This window comes from Pecten maximus, chromosome 8 (genome assembly GCF_902652985.1).
Source record: "Pecten maximus chromosome 8, xPecMax1.1, whole genome shotgun sequence".
NCBI classification, from domain to species: domain Eukaryota; kingdom Metazoa; phylum Mollusca; class Bivalvia; order Pectinida; family Pectinidae; genus Pecten; species Pecten maximus.
The window spans coordinates 30,279,271-30,302,134 of NC_047022.1; the positions used below are offsets into that span (position 1 = coordinate 30,279,271).

General features: G+C 34.5%; 1 protein-coding gene across 1 annotated transcript; it reads left to right on the forward strand.

Annotated features, from left to right (window-relative positions):
* The first annotated feature begins 2,071 nt into the window (after positions 1–2,071).
* Positions 2,072–21,562, forward strand: LOC117333163 (TLC domain-containing protein 2-like). Its single transcript, XM_033892320.1, has 5 exons — positions 2,072–2,443; positions 2,561–2,643; positions 4,649–4,731; positions 14,231–14,402; positions 19,881–21,562. The coding sequence occupies exons 1-5, from the start codon at positions 2,223–2,225 to the stop codon at positions 20,081–20,083; spliced, it is 762 nt and encodes a 253-aa protein (XP_033748211.1). The 5' UTR covers positions 2,072–2,222; the 3' UTR covers positions 20,084–21,562.
* The last annotated feature ends 1,302 nt before the right edge of the window (positions 21,563–22,864 follow it).

A 22,864-nucleotide genomic window follows, 5' to 3' on the forward strand; every position in this document is an offset into this window, starting at 1 on the left:
TAATTATATCAAAAGTCCTTAAAGTGTCTTACAGTGTATTGCACGTAGCTGTCGAACTTTGAAGGCAGCTGTTACATATACATTGTGTAGTCATATCTAATTTGGTGTACGAGGACTGATCGATATGTTGTGAGCCTCATATTGAAGAATTTGAATTTTGCCGGACAGATTGTATTATTTTTAAACATAATCCCCTTCAGTATCTATACACTTTTGCCAGCGGTGTTTAGGGGCCTCAATACCATTTTTATAGAACTCCGTTTCTTGGCTGTTCAGAAATCATCCACTGCATGTATGGCGGCATCATGACTGAAAGTGGGTGCCTGAAATAGCTGTTTTCAGTTTTGGAAATAGATGATGGAGTCTGATGGAGCGAGATCAGGTGAACAAGGCGGATGCTCAATTTATTTAAAGAATTTAAAGCCACAATCGTATATGGCAGCCATGGTAATGACAGACTTGTGAACAGGAGCATTGTCCTGATTGAATAATACACCTTTAGTGAGCTTTCCGCGGCGCTTAAGTTGCCTTCTTTGGCGGGGGAGAGCCAGGGTGCTTCCATTGTTTCGATTGTTGTTTGGCCTCTGGGGTAAAATTATGACCCATGTTTCATCCATAGTGATAAATTTCTGCAGAAAGTTGGCAGGATCTTCCTCAAAAAGGTTAAGATTAGCACGCGATAATGTGCGCCTGGTGTGCTTCTGATCAACGGTCAGTCATGGTACCCATCGGACCGAAAGTTTTCTCAATGTCAGATCCTTGTTCAGAATGGAATGTATTCTATTCAGTGAAATGCCAACTCTACTGGCCATACATCTTTCTGTGACTCGTCGGTCAGTCATAACAATATCATGAACTCTATTGACCATTTCTGGGGTTGCAACATTGACATGCCTTCCAGGACGGGGGTCATCCTCAAGGCTCTGTCGGCCACCCACCTTTTCACTGTAGCATATTAAGGGGCAGCTTTCCCTAATGTTGCTACCATATCATTATGGATATCCTTAAGTGTTAAACCTATCTTATGCAAATATTGGATCACTGCTCTTTCACCGATTTTGTCCATTTTGAAAAAGCGGCTTGTCTTGTATACTTTAGAGTGCTACCTCGTCGATATACATGTATACTATCCAAATGAGACAAGTCCTTGGGTAAACGGTCCTATGTAGTCAGAGAATAATAGTACTTAAAAAGAACATCCTTGAGTACCTCCTATTATACGAGGCTCACAACATATCAATCATCCCACGTATTAGGGGAGCCATACATTACGTAGCATTTTATGTTAGAGTAAAAATCTTAAGTAAAAGTAATTAAAAATACATTCAGCGTCATGGGCATGATGAAAAACATTTTAAATTCTGAAGAAATAAATCTTTTTCCGTGAGTATAAATAAAAAAAAAACTATGAAAATAGTTTATTTGTCTTCATATTATTTTCTCTTAATAATTTTCAAGGATAATAATGTAAAGAAAGTTGTTTTGATATTTAATAATTTATTCAAAAGTACATTTCACTTAAAAAAAATTGCAAATTAATTACTTTGATATATGCGTAGTATGCATAGATTATGAAGATATCTTGATGAGAAATTAACTGGTGTACGTAAAGCTAGCCCGAGTTTCCTCTGGCCCTGATACCATTGATAAAGTCGCTCGGCACCTTTGTCATTATCATCAAATATTGGAGTAATGTGGTCCAATCCTTGTTCCGACAGGCGGCCATTTTGACATTTGACTATTGTTATCGCTATTTCTCAAAAAAGTTCTTCCTGTATCTTGTTAAATGTTTGTAGATATATTTATACATAAATATAAACAGACGGTAAAAAAATAAACATTTTTAAAACATGCATTTTTCTGATCTATATGTTCTATCAAAACCTTTGAATTTGTGATTTATTATTGGCACCCAGATATGTTTTACTTATATATGTATATATAAACTAATTTGCTTTATGCTTTTAAGGCCGTGGGTGAATTATGATTAAATTTTACTCTTATTACGCACGTTATCAGAAACACAGGTTCGCTTAGTGTACTATTTCTGACTTGACAACAGTAACATTTTAATGAAACTGCTAGCAATAGGCCAGCCTGGTCGTCTTTACGTCAGCTCATCGTCTTGTTTTGGAGTTTCATCTTGTGAAGATATGTCTCTGACTCGTAGATAAAGTATTGGAAAGAATTCTGCTTTTTTATAAGTGATTTATCAATTCATAATGGAAACTAGAGCTGTGGAAGAAGTCTGGCCAACTGAATTAGATGGAGCTCCTTATGGCCTGGGTGTTGTCGCCGTTTCGGCTGTGATTTTTTACGTTTTATCACTGTGCTCAAAGCTCTTGACCCCCTCTGGACTTGGAAAGAAAACCACATGGAAATGGAAAAACATAACAATTTCGTTTATTCATTCTGTTTTAAGTGGAACATGGGCTTGTGTGTGGTAAGTTCCAATTGTTGCGTAATTGAAATTTTCGCGTCTACTGCTCTACCCTACTCTATGCGATGACGAATTTTGTACACGATATGTCTTCCTTTCTACTGTTAATTTTATTTACAGCTTTTATGTGAAGCCGGAAATGGCAGAGGATTTAATTTCCACCTACGACACATTCGCTCATACGCTAATAGCTGTTTCTGTAGGTGAGTCGATGGTTACGTAAACAAGCTCCCGTGACCTAGTTTTTAGTCGGCACGTGTGTGTGCTGCTTATAGGGTCACGGGTTAACGTCGAGGCAAAGTTCATGTCATCTTTTAAAACATTACCAACATTGCAAGTTAATACAAAAGAGTCCTTATAAGGGTCTATGAATAATTGGTATAACCAATTGATTAAATATTTGTTCCTGTTATTTAAGAATAGTTATATATATTATAGATCTAGATAGAGCTGTATATTATCTCCCTAGTACTGTACTGCAAACGTCAATCAATCTAGCCATTGCTATAAGCATTCTTCATTTCCTTTGTTTATTTTTCCTGGGACATTTTATTAAACAAACAAGTTGATACTTCTCATGTTTTTGATTAATTTTAGAAACAAAGTCAAAACAACAAGGACGCTTGATTGACCACAATAAATCATACCCAGACTTAATATAAGCTTCCAATCTGTCTGATTATGTATAATCAGCAAATTGCGTGATTAGGATATATCGGGTGATATAATGTCCCCAGATAGATGAATGGGCCAGTGTATTTACTATACACGTCATGTACGCTCGGGTGATTACATGTACAGTATATATAGAACTACTGCTAGATTTAAATTCCTTGCTGTTTTTTCAAGACCCATATCAAGATATAAAGTCTTGTCGAGTTTCTCCATTGATTTGGGTCCAAGTGTTCACAAAGATAAACTTTCTTTTAGACGTCTTACACACAGCTACTGTACATACAGATATCGAACATGATTCAGTTGCTAAATATGTATACATACATGCATAATATATTATTGGGATGATTATATATCGGTAATTATAAATGTATAGTTTAAGGAGATCAGTTATGTATGTATATATATGATCATGTATTTTTTATAAGTATGTATAGATGTTGTAAACAGGAAAACATTAAACTGTAGAAATGAAATCCCAGTCAAAAAGTAGATATTGTTATATTTATATAAACTTACACTGACTTTAATGAGTTGGAAAATATTTTAGGATACTCTATCTGCAGTAAATGTTGAAGTTTTTTCCTCCCTAAAAATTACTAATAGATATCAGATTATGATATACTGTACATGTATAACTATATTTATATAATATATATATATATCCTTCAGTTTGATTATTTGAGATTTTGGAGGGCATTTATCTGGGTTTAAGTTCCTTAAAGGGACATTCCTTTCGTTTGGACACCAGAAACGTTAACGTGTAAATTTTCTATTGATAAAATCTATGCCCGAATGGGGATTATATGAGTATTTGTGCCTACCGCTGCTACCAGTAATGACAGCAATGCCAAAATGTACTGAAAAATGACGTTTTGTACACAAATACTACCTGCCTTTGCTGTAATTATTAGTGGTATGTTGAGAATTTTGATGATTTGATACTTAAAGTACTTTGGGTTCCCTTGAGAGTAAACTGCTGTATTGATTTAAAGATTATAGCTTTTACTTCTTGTGGGGGGGGGGGATACACATTTCCCATTGAGTTTCATTATGGCAACATACACTTTATTGTAAGGAATGTCCCTTTAACTATGATATTTCCTTACATATGTAAATTCAGTAATGTTTTCCTATGAAAAAATTTAGAATGTTCATAAAACTGGGCCCAGGGACGCCTCAACACTGGCCGTCTTAATTTGTATATTGATGTGAAATTATGGACAGGACAGAGTTGAAGATAGGATTGAAAAAAAAATAGGTTAAATTCATGCATATGTCTAATCGTTAAATGCAATACACATTTGATGAATCAATTTAAAACAAATCATATCTGACAAAAAATCAAATTGCGTGAAAACTACAAAATGTATTGTTTTTAAAAAGTTGATACGTTAATAAAAAAAGAAACATGTATCATTAAACACAATGAAATTCAGTGGAATATCTATACAAAAGGACCCATATTCTTCTGCATTTTCAATTGTCAAATGTTTCATATATCAGGAATTAAATTTTCATTCTGCTTTTTAGGTTATTTTATTTACGACATGTGGGACATGCTTGTTAATCAAAGAAGCCGACAATCATACGAGTTGATAGGACATCATGTTGTGGTAAGTGATCAGACAGGATGAACTTTAGTACGGTCCATCTCAAAGTACGTACCAAATCACATCCAAAGTACCAAATCATATCCAAAGTACCAAATCACATCCAAAGTACCAAATCACATCCAAAGTACCAAATCACATCCAAAATACTAAATCATATCCAAATTAAAGTACCAAATCACATCTCGGGTACCAAATCACATCCAAAGTACCAAATCACATCCAAAATACTAAATCACATGCAAAGTACAAAATCATATCCAAAGTACCAAATCACATCCAAAATACTAAATCACATCCAAAGTACAAAATCATATCCAAAGTACCAAATCACATCCAAAGTACTTAATCACATCCAAAGTACCAAATCACATCCAAAATACTAAATCACATCCAAAGTACCAAATCACATCTCGGGTACCAAATCACATCCAAAGCACTAAATCACATCCAAAGTACTAAATCACATCCAAAGTACCAAACATCACAAAGTACCAAATCACATCCAAAGCACTAAATCACATCCAAAGCACTAAATCACATCCAAAGTACCAAACATCACAAAGTACTAAATCACATCCAAAGTACATATACCAAATCACTTTCAGAACACTAAATGCAAGCATACAGAAAATAATATTCAAAACAAAATAAAATGTTGACATTGATAGATTTAATCTACACAGGATGGATAGGTTGAAATTGTCAATCATGTGTATACTGTCCCACATCTGCAAGGTTGAGGCCATGTTATTACAGGGTTAAGGATCAAATTCAGTGTCCTTTCAATAAAGTTCTAATTACCAATTGCAAATGTAGGCAAGTCAGTAAAAAACAAATATTATTGCATGGTGATGTACAGGTGTCACCTACTACTTCAGTGTATCATTGTTTCAGGAGATGAATACACTAATAAAACAGGTTGGGAAGTCTCTCAGAAAGTTTTGACAAATTAACCAAAAGAGGTTTGGTAATTATCAATCAAATTAACATACCTAAATCCAAAATTTGAATGTTTTATATATATGCTCTCAATCATATAATTTATCCCAAAATCGAGACTGTCTCAACTTTCTGAGGAAGTTCCCAAATTGCAACTGGTTTAAAGTAGCTATAGGTCGCTCAAATTTTGTAGGCGTATATATACTATAAGTAGGATAGTATGCATATGTTGGAATGTTGCACTTCATTTAATTTGCATACCACTATATACGGTATATATGGAGGCTTAATTAATGTCTATGAAGGTCAAGGCCAGGGGCAACTAATAAATTTCAAAGGTAATAGTCCATCATATCTGAGATGCTCATATCTTGGCCACAAGCCCATAATTATACCCCCCACGCCCCCTTATATCTATATATATATATGAATTAATAAAGGAGGGTATATAGTTAGTGATCAATTTGTGCCTGCATCCATCAATTCATGATAAGATTTATACAAGCTTGAGGTATCTCATGAACTAGTGGACAGACTAGTTATATAATTAGTTCATATATATATATATGCACACCGGTACCATGGCCATAACATCACCACATGAAATCCTAAATGGATTAGATTTTGGTGGTCATCAAATGTCACACTTGACCTCTTTCGAAACTAAAAAGCTTGTATACAAGATTAATCCTGATCCGCTGGACAGATTTAAATTATTGATGAAGGAGTAGAGGGGATGGGGGTATATATGTGTGAGCTTTTGGACAGATTCATTTTATTGATGAGGGAGTACAGGGGAGGGGGTATACATATATCTCTGTAAGCCCTGGGGCCCTGCATTTCTGACTTTGCTTTTATTTTTGACTGGAGGTGGGTCAATGAATTCTCATAGAAATATGAAGAATCATAGCATGATTTGTAATTTTTAGGACTGTGGGCCCAAATTGAGTTCATAGTGAGGTCAAAGTTCAAATCCATTGTGTGCTATAACTTCACTCCCTAGAGCTGCATTTATATTTGATCAATGACCTTTTCATGGATATTTGTAGGATGGTTGTGAATTAATTAGCCTCATAATTATGTGTACATTGTGATACAGGAATATTGATTGGTACACAGTTAGTTTGTTTAAATGATTCTGAAGAGGGAAGGTATAAATCTTTTGTGGGTACCAGATTGCAGTCATCAACAAAATAATATCTGCAAATAATCAGGATGGATTATAATGTTGAAGTGCAAAACAGCACTGGTACATGTGTAGCATATTGAAAGCTTGTAGAACTTTTAGAATATGCAATTGTTTTATTAATATAATTAATGGACATGTTTTGGTGATTTCAAGTTGTAAAAACAGCTGGTGCTTATAAATATCATTCTTGATGAGCTACACAATCTCAATACCAGTGCATCACTGGATAAAAGATAAACAAATATTTATTTACTTCAATTGTATATAGCAGTACTCAAACATATATCATCTACATTATATGGTATTGCCAATATGCCATCATGACTTTTATTTTATTTACAGTCTTATTACACCCACCCACCCCAATCAGATACCTTTATGTGAGGGAGGGTGTCACTCTGTAATTATGAATGTTTGACCAAAAATTTAAACATAGAAGATATATTATATTACTGTATAGGAAGGATATATGTACATGCAAAAGCTAGGATACTTCAGGAAGTTTTATGGGAATGTCCCTAATAAGAACAAGATATACATTGTAATGTATTCTTCAGAGTAATGCTGCATATAATATACTCTCTCACTGCTATATAAACAGCTACTGTGTGTTCTGAAAACTGAATGGTCCTATATCCCAATGTGAGCTGTACACATGTCAATGGGACATATATGAGAGCTGAGTCCCAGGACCTTTAGACTCCTATAATTATCGCAAATATCATACAGTGATACTACGTATACTGTATGCCCCGAGATAAGTGGAACATCACCCGATGCATATATATGACTCAGATAACAAGGACATCAGCATTCTCAAGGGTTCCTGTGTTTATTTCATTGCTGTATAAAATATTTATCAGTGTTATATAAAATATTTATCAGTGTTATATAAAATATTTATCAGTACTATATAAAATATTTATCAGTGCTATATAAAATATTTATCATTATATAATTAGTGAAAAAAATGTAGAGAGTGAACCCATCAGCGAAGCATAGTCAAGTTTGTAGCATTTTAGAAAATTAGCAACAATAGAACGAAAGACTTTCTAGCTCTGTCAGAGTGCACTGTGTCACTCATCAGGTCCCATACATATGATTTAAGGAAGTCTGGGAGAAGTTTTACATCCCCCTTCCCTGCATTGAATTTTAGAAGGGGGTATACTGGAAGCAAAATGTCTGTAATTTGCTTACTAAATCAATTTCAAAGAAATTTTTAGGTCACCTGACCCAAAGGGTCAGGATGAGTTATAGTCATCATGCTTCGTCTGTTGTCGCGAGCCATCTGGTGTCCGCCATGTATAAACTTTTCACTTTTCAAACTTCTTCTCAAGTTTGACTGAGAATTCGAAATTGAGCTGAAACTTTCCTGGAAAGATCCTGAGATGGTTCCGACCAAGTGTTGTTATTTTTAGCCCACCATCATCAGATGGTGGGCTATTCAAATCGCCCTGCGTCCGTGGTCCGTCGTTCGTCCGTCCGTCCCTCCGTCCGTCCGTCCGTCCGTCCGTCCGTCCGTCCCTCCCTCCGTCCGTCCGTAAACAATTCTTGTTATCGCTAATCCTCAGAAAGTACTGAAGGGATCTTTCTCAAATTTCATATGTGGGTTCCCCTTGGTGCCTAGTTATTCATATTGCATTTTGAGACCAATCGGAAAACAACATGGCCGACAGGCAGCCATCTTGGATTTTGACAATTGAAGTTTGTTATCGCTATTTCTGAGAAAGTACTGAAGGGATCTTTCTCAAATTTCATATGTAGGCTCCCCTTGGTGCCTAGTTATGCATATTGCATTTTGAGACCAATCGGAAAACAACATGGCCGACAGGCAGCCATCTTGGATTTTGACAATTGAAGTTTGTTATCGCTATTTCTGAGAAAGTACTGAAGGGATCTTTCTCAAATTTCATATGTACGTTCCCCTTGGTGCCTAGTTATGCATATTGCATTTTGAGACCAATTGGAAAACAACATGGCCGACAGGCAGCCATCTTGGATTTTGACAATTGAAGTTTGTTATCGCTATTTCTGAGAAAGTACTGAAGGGATCTTTCTCAAATTTCATATGTAGATTCCCCTTGGTGCCTAGTTATGCATATTGCATTTTGAGACCAATCGGAAAACAACATGGCCGACAGGCAGCCATCTTGGATTTTGACAATTGAAGTTTGTTATTGCTATTTCTGAGAAAGTACTGAAGGGATCTTTCTCAAATTTCATATGTATGTTTCCCTTGGTGCCTAGTTATGCATATTGCATTTTGAGACCTATCGGAAAACAACATGGCCGACAGGTAGCCATCTTGGATTTTGACAATTGAAGTTTGTTATCGCTATTTCTGAGAATGTACTGAAGGAATCTTTCTCAAATTTCATGTTTAGATTCCCTTTGGTGCCTAGTTATGCATATTGCATTTTGAGACCAATCAGAAAACAACATGGCCGACAGGCAGCCATCTTGGATTTTGACAATTGAAGTTTGTTATCGCTATTTCTGAGAAGGTACTGAAGGGATCTTTCTCAAATTTCATATGTAGGATTCCCTTGGTGCCTAGTTATGCATAATGCATTTTGAGACCTATCGGAAAACAACATGGCCAACAGGCAGCCATCTGGGATTTTGACAATTGAAGTTTGTTATCGCTATTTCTGAGAAAGTACTGAAGGAATCTTTCTCAAATTTCATATGTAGGTTCCCCTCGGTGCCTAGTTATGCACATTACATTTTGAGACCAATAGGAAAACAACATGGTCGACAGGCAGCCATCTTTGATTTTGACATTTGAAGTTTGTTATCACTATTTGTCAGAAATTGCTGAAAGGATCTTTCTGAAATTTCATTTGTAGGTTGCCCTCTGTGCCTAGTTATGCATATTGGATTTTGAGACAAGTCAGAAAACAACCTGGCTGACAGACAGCCATCTTGTATTTTAACAATTGAAGTTTGTTATCGCTATTTTACAGAAGGTACTGAAGGGATCTTTCTCAAATTTCATATGTACGTTCCCCTTGGTCCCTGGTGTTGCATTTTGGGACCAATCCGAAAACAACATGGCTGACAGACAGCCATTATCGCTAAATCTTAAATTTTATATATAGGTTCCCCTTGTTTGAAAAGTACTAGAGGGCTGTTTCTGAATTTACACAGATTAGTAAGACTTAGAGGAAGGGAAAAGTAGAGAAAAGATCAATCTGACATGGAACCTATAAAGATCATTCAATGGTGGGCGCCAAGATCCCTCTGGGATCTCTTGTTTAGGTCGGTCTGAAATCCCAAGATGGCCGACATGGCAGCCATCTTGAAAAACTTCTTGTCCAATTCCACTGGTGCCATTGCGCTGGAAATTTGTGAGGATGTTAAGGAAGAGGAGCCAACAAAGTGTTAATATTTTTCAGCCTCATAAAAACTTTTACATGGCAGCCACGGCGGCTATTTTGTAACATGATTTCTTTTAATAACATCTATTTCAAACTTCTTCTCAAGTTCCACCAGTGGGATTCAGCTCTAACTTACCTGAGATGATCTTGAGATGGTCCTTACCAAGTGTTAATATTTTTTTCTGCTCTGTCTGAAATCCAAGATGGCTGCCATGGCCAATAGTGCCACTATTATACTTGCTACTGATCATGAGCATGTATTCTACAATAGTACAAGGGTATTAATTAGAGACATATATATGACCGTTAAGGCCAATGGGCCTCTTGCTGTTCATATAATCCATACTTAAAAATAAATGGTAGTTTCACTTGATGCTTTAATTTCATTTCATGGGAGTAATACCATATCCTTGTAAATTCATTTGAAATATTAATTTGTAGTTCATAATTACCAGAAGGCTAATACATATACATGTATGTAAATGTAGGTGAAATACTTTTCGCTTTTATTCACACCCCAGGTGTGGTCAGATATTACTTACAGGTGCAAAGTCTATCGTATGGTTCAGGAATTTGGAATATGTGAGCCTCTACTATGAGGCTGTTGATTGTTGATTCTGTTGTTGTAACTATATACATTTTATGTATGTATATATGGTCAAAACATGTACAGTAGCTACACTGTATATACTCCTATTGTATATTGTATTGATGGCATGTTCTAATATAATTACGTCAAGACTGGACTATGATTTTAACCCAACTGGTATTATCATTACTGACATATCATTGTTCTAAAGATGGCTAGCTTTTATGTAAACCAAAACATTTAAACTGTATTGAGTAAAACCACATAATGATAATTATGATTTTCCCTAAGGCTACACTGTTTTTAAATTTTTTAATTCAGATATATATGTGCTTTATAAAAAGAAAGAAAGAAAGAAAAAAGTTCAACATTTAATTTATTATTTTGGTACTTGGTGTATAAGTTACGAGTTTGTTATCTGTCACATTGATAATAATATATTTTCGTCAATACAATACATATGACTCTTAAACATCTGCTACACATGCATATGATAACCTAAAACATTATATACATATACCGTAATCGACCTAATGATAATATAAATGCTCTGTGTGCTTACAAAAACACATAAGGGTGCGCTTAATATAGCCATGTACTGAGAAAAGATTTGGTATTAAATTTTGGTGGGAGAAAAAAAACCTTTTTTCATTGTCCTTTATGTAGTGAAAACAATCTAGGTTTTTTTGGTTAAAAGACTCAAGATTATATTGGTAGGTCAGTGATCATGAGGTAAAGAACTTTTTATGCATCAATTAGCACATCCTCTTTTCCGTAAAAAAATGGTTGGGAGTAGGGTGGTCATATAGAGGCAGGTGCCCTTTATCAGGTCAAAATTTCATATAACTAAGGCTTTCCCTTAATAAAGATAAAAAAAAAGTGTCCGCAACCGTGATTTGTAAATACCTAAATCAGTGCAAATCAATAACAACTTGATCGGTCCTAATATATAAGCAGAACTACACTGCACGGACTTGTCACTCACACCCACATACATAATCACTCCATTTGGCTTTGTCCATACAATGTATATCAGTCCTTACAAACATCAACTGAACATAATCAAACATCAACTGAGGTAAATCAGTGTTTTTATAAACTCATAAACATATATTTATAGAACAGTTCTTATGGTATAGGTTCAGATATTGCTATTTCTGAATCCCATTTTAATATTCATAAGGAGAAATCACCATTTAATGAGTATGAATTCTACAGATACAATCACTTAAATTCATTTATCCTACAATAAGACCATATATATCTCATTTAAAGCTGAAAGCAAGGACTCCCTGAAAGTGATATATGTTCAATGATTTCATTCAATATTTTAGGAAATTTACTAAGTTTTGATCATGTAGCTGTGGACAGATCAGTGACAGGGCATATTACATAGTTACTGATGCTGATGGTTGTTTTTTCCAAAAAGATATTGCAATAATTAAGATTTTGAAATCTAATATAATTGATAGAAATTAATGTTACTTTCTTATTTATAAATATAGCATGTTCTGAGGTGATTTAAGAATAGTTAAGACCCATCTGAATCTGAATGTACATGTTGCCCTAGGGATATATATACCTGTTGTTACATTTGTATACAATAATTAGACACATAGTATCTCATATTATGAATGAAGTTTATAAATACTCCATGATAAGAAACAATATCAATTATAATTCATATATGTAATATATAACAAACAACTTGCATTTGGTTGGTCAAAGAAGATATTGTAAAATGAGAAATTTATACAAGGGCCAATTTATGCTAAATGCGCTAAGGTCATTTGGCTGCAAAAAATTCCCCACATGCATTATTTTTTGTGATGTATGTGTTATTTATGGAACATGTTTAAAAGCAAAAACTGTACATCAATCACAGAAATATGTATACCCCCATATAGGTATAGTTTACATATCAAAACCGGGAATTTAATGTGAAAATAACCATGTTTACAGTAATTTATGATGAAAGTATGCAAATTCATCTGTTAGAATTTTTTTTTTAAATATCAAAATCATATATACCCAAATATAAAGTTAAAACATTATAATGATTGATAAAAATGATTTTTTTTTTATCTATAGTCATCACTGTTCATGAGTATTATAACTTAAAAATGATTTTGAAGATGTACATTATGCTTATCAACATATCCAGGTTATATTGTTGGTCTCCATGCATATGCATGATCTCATGGAGACTTAATCCCATAGTCTCAACTACAATATGTAAGTGTGATAAGTCTTAGTGATAAAATCATTCTCCAACTGTCGATACTGTCTATAATATTTCATCATTTTAGATACATTTGTATATTGAAGCATTTCCTTAGATGTCAGTTTTCTGAATTGTCATTGATTGTCATTGATATACAAAGATTTGCTGAAAGAAATTCTTTTTCAGTGTTGAAATGTAAAACTGTACAGAAGAATTTACTACTTGTAATTCTGATAAGATCATACAAATCTTCACGACCCATTTGTAAGCTGGTATGTGTACACCAACACCAGACTTTGTAACTTACTACTTATCTGGTGACACATACATGCTCGACTGGTCTCCAATGATCAGGTGTTGGAGCTCGAGGTCATTATGACAAATGTTGGTCTCATTAGCTTATTGAACTTTGATCCACAGTCTACTATCATAGTATGTATCACTTTAGCACGGATTTATTCTCCTTTGCATAGAGTTCTTATTGATATCTTAGTATGAATATGTATGAAATTGTAAATTTCTCAAAAAATATTTACATTATTTATGTGATGCATATATATTCATCATAAATATATCAGCTCTAATTTTACCCTCAAAAGGTTGAAATATATAATGGAAAGTTTTTATATAGGCAAAAAGCATTTTGAACATGTTTACATTACCCTGAGAAAATATGACTAATTGGTGCCATATTCATGCCCGTGGAAACTATGACAGGATACAGTACAATGAGAAATATCTTGTGCATTATATATATATATAAGTTATGTTTCCCCTTTGAATAGGAGACATATTATATTAGTATCGGTTCTTCTTCGATTCTGGTTCAACTTCATGTCCACTTTTGAAGATATGTTGATGAAACTTGTCGCATAATTGCATCTTCTAAAGATGATGTGAAGTGCGTGCAGTGCTGTAATTCACCATCACCTTGACTTGAAGGTCAGAGGTCAAATAAATGCAATTTTTCCAATTCTTTTTCTGTGACCGGGAGATAACTTTTGAACTGTTAAGCCTAGTTAATATTCAAATACGCTATGCAATTGTAATGAAATCTAACTGGTTCCGTTTTTTGGCACATTAAATTAATCAAATACCGGTACTGTATGTCAGTACTTATATGTATATATATATATAATTATGTATTATTAAGTGTTTGTTGTTTGTTTTTATTTCAGATCCTTGTTTGTTTTACCATAGCCATAGTAGCAAGGATATATGTGGGATATGCTGTGGTTGCTCTTCTAATTGAAATCAACAGTGTTTTTCTCCATCTTAGACAATTGATGCTGATTTGTGGCATCTCAAAACACAACAGTTGTTATAGATTTAATAGTGTTGTCAATTTAGGTAAGTACATCACTGTTAATGTTTTGAAGCAGAAAATACGGTCAAAATTTGATACCAAAATTTGTTAAACCTGTGATATACTACAAGCCTAGGTGCATTTGTGTTACACAGCAAATCTGTTCTGTGGTTAAATAGACGGCTGTACAGGTAGGTATAGCACAAATTGTATATCACACCTGTGCTCAGATTATAGGTATGATATGAAGCTGAGTTCCCTTTAATGAGAGGCTAGAACTATTGGTACAAAGAGCTGTATAAGCTTGTGATATTTTCTGTGTGATTCCATGAAATAGAACAAATATATGTGTGTCCATGGGAACACAAATAGGATGGATATTGAATAAGGCCAAGTTAGAGTGAATACCAATGTTATACTATCAGGCCAAGTTAGAGTGAATACCAATTTTATACAATCAGGCCAAGTTATAGTTTTAGTGAATACCAATTTTATACAATCGGGCCAACTTAGAGTGAATACCAATGTTATACAATCAGACTGTTATAGTACCCAGTAGTATCCAGTACCATAGTACTGTACTAAGATAGCCTTAGAAATATTAGAACATGTGTACTCTAGATTAAATAAAATGTCCTCAGAAATATTAGAACATGAGTTCTCTAGATTAAATAAGATGTCCTCAGAAATATTAGAATATGTGTACTCTAGATGATATATACACGTGTTCTGTAGATGATATAAAATGCTCTCAGAAATATTAGAACATGTACATGTGTTCTGTAGATGTTATAAAATACCCTAGAAATTTTAGAACATTTGCACTGACTTAGATGACATAAGATACGCTCAGAAATGTTAGTATATATATACACATGAATGCCCTCAGAAAAATATTAGTCCACGTGCACTGTAGATGATATACAACATTACAGTCTATACCTGTGACAGGAATAGTGTGTATATATATATATATAGATCATTGGTCTTTTACCTACATTGTTCTGGTTTGGAGCTTCAAGACAAAGGCATTCTTCGAGGCTATAAACAAAATGTACCCTTGTTTCCTGTTACACATCTGAAAAATTCAGGCTGGGAATTGAAGGCAGCTAAATATCTGTAGCATGCATGGTTTTACAGGAAACTTATCATGAATTAAATAAACAGTACTTCCTTGAAAATTGTAAATAAAAGTTCCTGTTAGGCACAGAAAAACAAAAATGTAATATGATTTAATCAACGATATAAGTTACAATGTATGTGTATAAGGAAGCAATGCCTAGCTATACATGTGTAGCTAGTATATGGTATCCAAAGACAGGTACCGTGAGTGTCGGTCGACTATGATGGTTACTGTGTAAATAAGGCCAGAGATATGTATACACGTATGTGATTACTGGCATTTAAACTCTGGCTTGTTATGGTGACTCTCTCTATAATATTATACTTGACCCTGAAATGTATGTCTGTAAAATTCGCACAACATATTAATAGGTATGAAATAATAATAATAATAAAAAACTATTTTCAATGCCCATGCTAATAGATGTTTATACTGAATTCTGAACCCTAAATGTATAATATTTATGAAAGGTCTTGTCACATTTTCATTGAGAGACCCGATCTAGGTCTAGATCTCAGCTGAAGATATTTAAAATGCCGTTAGATGAACGGATGGATGGAAATCTGTATATCATTTGCATATCTATTATTTTCCATGACGACCGAACACGAACACAAATATAGAAGGCGCATGATCATGGCTATCCACAATATGGTAGCAACAGTAAACAAATCTAGAAGATGACTGATCCACACCATACACTTTCTCCACTGACCCACCCCAGGTGACAACAACAAACACCAATAGGCTGATCACAACACGCCGGCCTGAACTAGATGAAGACTGATACAGACCATACACTGTATGTGCGGTTCTCACATAAAACACAAGTTATGCATTCATCTCTTAACATTTAAGTTTCACAATCGTAAAATTATTTGTATTATCATAATAGCTTAACTACAAACCAATCATTAAAGGTGTACATAATTACATGTAGCATTGAATGAATTGAGATGTAGCCAAACGATGGTATAAGTACGGTGGTACGTATCAGCAAATTACGACTACGTATATACCTACCATAATTGAAGTAGTTGAACACTTTATAACATGACAAAGTGTACATGACCGTTAACTCTTAAGTATAGTTGAACACTTTATAACATGACAAAGTGTACATGACCGTTAACTCTTAAGTAGAGTTGAACACTTTATAACATGACAAAGTGTACATGACCGTTAACTCTTAAGTAGAGTTGAACACTTTATAACATGACAAAGTGTACATGACCGTTAACTCTTAAGTATAGTTGAACACTTTATAACATGACAAAGTGTACATGGCCTTTAACTCTAAAGTAGCTGTACACTCCTACCTGATGATACACTCCTAGTCACCATGGATGTGGTCTCCCTCTACACCAACATCCCACTCGAGGACGCCATCATTGCTTGCCGTGCAGCTTGGGACACTCGGAAGAATAAGCATACTGAAACAGATACATGTAGGTAGAACGCACGCAGAAAACTTTGCATTCAACAGAGAGCGTTGCCTTCAAGTTATTGCTACGGTGATTGGCACCAAAATGGCATCATCATACGAGAACATAAACTTTTATTAATATGATCGCAAACGATAGCAAGAAAGGTACATTAACTGTAATTTTGAGAAGAAGCCATAGGAAGTATACCAGATTTATACGCTATCAACCAGTCCATTCCATTAAGCAAAAAGGAAAATACATTTTTTTTGTATCGTGTTAGATGTTGCAAATGAAAAGAAAAAAACAACCTGTTTTTGACATGATGCATCCATGACAGTATTTATATGCCCCAGATACAGCCAATTTGACACTATCAACAGTCTTCACAGTCCATTGTTGTAACATTATCGCTTGTCCTGACCACCGTAAACGGTCGTGTACACTTTGTCAAGTTATAAAGTGTACAACAACTTCAGAGCGGTCATGTACACTTTGTCCTTTGTCAAGTTATTCCTGTACCACCACTTCAATGAGTAAGTTGACATGTACACTTTGTCAAGTTATAAAGTGTACAACAACCTCAGAGCGGCCATGTACACTTTGTCAAGTTACTCCTGTGCCACCACTTCAATGAGTAAGTTGACATGTACACTTTGTCAAGTTATAATGTGTACAACAGCTTCAATTACGTGGTTGTAATTTGTCGGCTGATACGGGCCATCGTAAATAAAGTTGTGTTGTGACTATTGTCACAGCTTCTTGGGCAGCATTAGTATTCTTTATATACAGGTATATATACAGACACACAGAAATACTAGGATGATACTTTGGTAACCTTATTCGTGTGTTGACGGACGTCTTATGTGTCCTGTCTTTTCAGAAAAGTATTCCCTCAATGTTAGTCGTCTATTATTACCGTTAAGATAGATTTATAATAGTTAAATCATAAATGTTGTAATACAGTTTTTAGCTCTCGGAGATACTGAAGTAGCCAAGGGTCAATAACCGTACCGGGCAATGAAACTAGTGCATTTATGTTGTGGCAACTTTTCCTCCAAAATTTCTACGTGTAGACGCGGAGAGTGCTTTTTTTTATATTTCTAACTCTAATTAACAGATTGATAACTGCTTGTAAGATGGGCAACATGGCCCGCTAGCCTCTCCTGTTTAAGTTCGTATCATTTAAGTATCATGTGTTCCATAGCTCGTGTGTGTATATCTATGACTGTTGAATTCAGATATTTAAAAAGATATTTTTTTCATGTTAACTTCTATAGTTATCATTATACAATCAATACAAATTTACCTATACACACACCCTAATCGCATCAAGGATATTGAAATAGAAACAGACAATAGATAACTTTTTTTCAAGTAAAGCAAAGTAACAGGTACACAAAAAATGTACTTGCAGCCGATCTAGGGAGAAGGGGGTAAAGTATTTTCCGCTAACCTCTTCTGCTACAGCTCGTATCATTTCGTAGCTTCATACAAATGTTTACATCTGTACCAGATACATCTATATATGTCTCTGATATGTACCGATTAATTTTGAGATTTTTTCATGTTACTTCTATAAAATCGAAATATATATCCGATATATGCTCAGTTTTGACATACATCACAGCAAGGACAATGATGAGATGATACCCACATATTTCTAGTTTGTGTAACAAATAAATAAATCAAAATAATAAAAAACGAAAACAAAAATAAACAGACGTATAAGGCGAAGTCGGTAGGGAGCTAAATCAGAATTTAAAGACATTCAATTTTTCTTCTGGCTGAGAGTCTGGCTGTGGCATTTGGTCTTCACGCTCCCCCACTCAGTAATAATTAATCGCAGGAGGTGACAAACTTTCTACTATATTCTATCGCTTAATACTAAAAATGCGAGAAAATCAAAAAGCAGACTTTAAATGACTTAGTTATATAAAACAAATGCTTAATGATACTGGTTTTAAATAAAACTGTTTTCAAAACAGCTTAAAAGACATTTATGTGACCAATTCATTCAAACAAGGTTTTACTACTATCCAATCATCGTCTTGTGGGAAATTTTATTTTGTATGTTTAAAAAAAACAATTCAGCATTGAGTCTTATCTTATTAAGCTTAATTCCCAAGAGCGCATTATTATCAGCAAATTTAGAATGTCAAATTTAAAGTTACTTGTTGAAACTGTTAGATGGATTGATATTGCACGTAATAATCGTGATTGCTTATTATGTCATAACGGTATTGGTGATGAATATCACTATTTATTTCATTGCAATACTATTCTAGTTACAGAGTTCAGACACAAACACATTCCAAATTATTATTATATAGATCAAAGTTATAAATCCAAGTTTAACTAAAATGGGAGGTATGTTTGAAATATGTAACAAATCATTATTAACTAGAGCGAGTTATTTCCTGAAAAAATGTACAAAAACTTCCTATTTCAATTAGATAATATGGTACATGTAGTTATTATATGTATAGTGAGATAACATTGTTTATAACTACGTGTATTTTCTATACACTCTTGTATTTTCACGTTATAACCCTGTAAGCCATATACATTGTTCTGTCATATCGTCCTCTTGTCACACACTTTGTGTGTCCTGAGTGAATACAAAATCTTGAAATCTTGAGTAAAGGGGGTATATCGTTGTAAAATAAAAACTTAATTAAAACAGAGACAGTGATAATTCTATGACATTCTTTTTTACATAGCACATTTTTTAATCTCTAAAAATGAAAAGAAATTAATATTTATTTTCACCTTTTATATATTAGTTTTTCACTTGCAGTTGTGATGCCGAGTACTTTAGTTTTCACTGTACATACTTGTAAGCAGCACTACGTGAATTTTATTCATTGAAGGCTATTGGGAAAACATACTAGAAAATATGCTTTTCATTAGTTCACTATACATTTCTGTAATATATGGACTGGATAATAATAATAAATTGAATGTATTTTTAGGTACATTTATTGTGTGCCGGATCTCCGTGATGGCTTGGATGAGCCGTTGGATGTTAATAAACAAGGACCGCATCCCCTTGGTGTTCTACTCCCTTGGCAGTATGGGACTCGCTGTAATGACAATCATGAATATTATTCTTTTTTACCGCCTCTTACAAAGTGACTTTCTTCATAAAAAGGACAAGTGCAAACAAGAGGAATAAACTACAGCAACACGATAAAGTATTGAACTGTGTACTGTATTGATGATATGTAGTAATTATAATTTAAAATTGATACTGTATACTGTTAACTTAGTATTTACTTGTTACGATCCGTTTCTACCTGTGATTTTTTGTTATAGTAACTGACAATGAGGCTTATAATAACCAGTGCTTTTAACTTGATGCCTGAGCATTATAAGTTCTTCTTGTGTTACCAGGTGAATATAATTAGGGTTGATAGGTAGACAGATTTTTTATGTTGCTATTTCATCTAATCTATACTTCAAAAGTGACTTTATAAAACTGTTGAGTCATTTCAGTCAAACGTGACATAAACTTAATTAGCAGCTCATTAACGCTATAATGCCTAGTTTTCTGGTAAGGTGTTTAGAAGTATATAGCTATAATGTACAGTATGTAATTGTTTAGAATACAGTACTTACCATATCCGATCTTAATAAGTGTTCCAGTTTTATAACACAAAGAAGGGCGAGTTGATACTTATTTCAGGGAAAGATATACAATATCTGTCGGTGTTGCTTTTCTGGAACATCACCATCTGACTGCGTTGACGTACATTGTATCGGTGAATTTAGCAACATATTTATGGACTTAGTCGAACGCGTCCTTTTTCTCAGAAATAAAGAAAGGGTTGTTTGTATAGTTCAGTTTTGTATACAGTTATATGTCATATGTATTGAGTACTACTTCTACAGTAACTAACTCTATAGTTGACAATTCGCTGCAGTAGGTACTATTTTACTTCAACATAAATAAATATATGTCTAATGAAAAGTTAAACAGGGAGTCCCATAGTTCATGAAATATTAAGTGCTAATGATTGGTTTCTGATAATATTTCGGTGAACTACTTTAACCTTGTTTATTCTGAATGCAAACCAATCTGCCTTTATATTCAAATCAGAGTCCATTTATATGTGTCGTTTTCTTGAATGTTTTGGGTCACATTTTTTGTTTCATTTATATATGTCCCAGTGGTCTTTCTGTGTCTAACTCCGTCTCCCCTCTTCCTCTATGCTTTATCCTGCCTTCTTCCTTTCCCTCTCGTCTTCGTCTATTACGTACCCTGTCTCCTTCCTCTTTCTCTATGACTTATCCTGTCTCCTTCCTCTTTGACTTATCCTGTCTCCTCCCGCCCCCTCTCTTCGTCTACGACTTATTTTGTCCCCCTTCCTCCTCCTCTCTTCGTCTTCGACTAACCTGTCTCCTCCCGCCCCCTCTCTTCGTCTACGACTTAATTTGTCTCCTCCTTCCCCCTCTCTTCGTCTACGACGTATTTTGTCTCCTTCCTCCTCCTCTCTTTGTCTACGACTTATTTTGTCTCCTTCCTCTTCTTATCTTTGCTCATGACGTATTACGTCTCCTTTCTCTGCCTCTCTGTCTCTATGACCTATTATGTTTGCTTCCTCTGTGGCTTATTCAGTCTCCCTTTTCTCCCTTTCCTTGTCTTTTTCTTATTCTTTCTCCTGCCTCTCCTGTTTTTGTCTATGTCTTTTTTGTTCCTGTTCGTTCCTCTTTTTGTCCGTGACATATTCTGTCTCCTTCAAAATTCCTTGTGTCCCTATACTCGGTACACCTTCAGCCTTATATTAGCATTGTTATTTGTGCTCTTAAACGAACAAAATGGCAGATAATGTGATGTTAGCAAGGATTATATTGAGAAAACATTGCTATTGATACTGTGTGTGCTTTTTTTTTTTTTTTTTTGAATTATGTAAAATAAGAATTCTACAGCTATATATATTCAATTATAGATTGTATACAAAAATATCCATTAGTTCATTTTCAAACAAGAAATTTTTCTTTTTTTATTCCATTCTAATCGCCTTCTGTCCGGCGTCGTCCGCCGTGCGTCGTCCGTCGGTAAACAATTTTCGACTTCTTCTCCAAAACCCCGTAAACCAAATTCAAGAAATTTTGGCAGGAAGCTTCTATGGCTAAAGGTCAACCAAAATTGTAAATTATAAGGTCCCCACCCCCCAGGGGCCTGAGAAGTGGGGCTAAAAAGGGTCAAATTGACCAAAACCTCAAAAGATCTTCTTCTCTACTCTCAGATATGGTGGAATACACTCTTCATAGATGGTAGGGTCTTAAGGTGCTTTACCAAAATTGTGAATTTCATGACCTAGGCGTCTCACGTTTGCCCCTGGGGAGGGGTCAACTTTACTATAGTTTATATAGGGAAATCACATTTTTGACTTTTATTTGTTGGATTTGTAATGGAATTCAATCTAATTTGGTTAACTTTATCAGCATGGAATGACAGTTTGATGGTATGCGCATGTTGGCCCTGACTGACCCCCAGGGGCTGATGGGCAGGGCTAAAATGGGTCAAATTGACTGAAATTTCAAAAAAAAAATTCTCAAGACCCAAATAAGGTAAAATCAAATACTCTTCATAGATGGAAGGGTCTTGTGGTGCTTTACTAAAACTATGAATTTCATGACCCTGAGGTCACAAGTTTGCCCCTGAGGAGGAGGTAAGCTTTACTATAGTTTATATAGGGAAATCACATTTTTGACTATAATTTGTTTTATTTCTATTAATTTATTTCTATTTAAATTAACTGAAATATTTTAAATCTCAGGTGACCATTAAGGCCCGTGGGCCTCTTGTTTTATTTTTGCAGTTCATTTTAGCTTAAAGGCAATTCTTGAAATATTGTATGAAACAAGAACGGCAGCTTTGATATTTTATGTATATAATATCTCGGGGATATATAGTCATTTGGCTGTTAAAATCATGTCTTGTGTTGATGTA

Coding starts and splice junctions, on each gene's coding strand:
- LOC117333163 (XM_033892320.1), top strand. CDS start 2,223: ATGGAAACTAGAGCTGTGGAAGAAGTCTGGCCAACTGAATTAGATGGA. Junction 2,644..4,648: donor GCTAATAGCTGTTTCTGTAG/GTGAGTCGATGG, acceptor TCTGCTTTTTAG/GTTATTTTATTTACGACATG. Junction 14,403..19,880: donor TAATAGTGTTGTCAATTTAG/GTAAGTACATCA, acceptor ATGTATTTTTAG/GTACATTTATTGTGTGCCGG.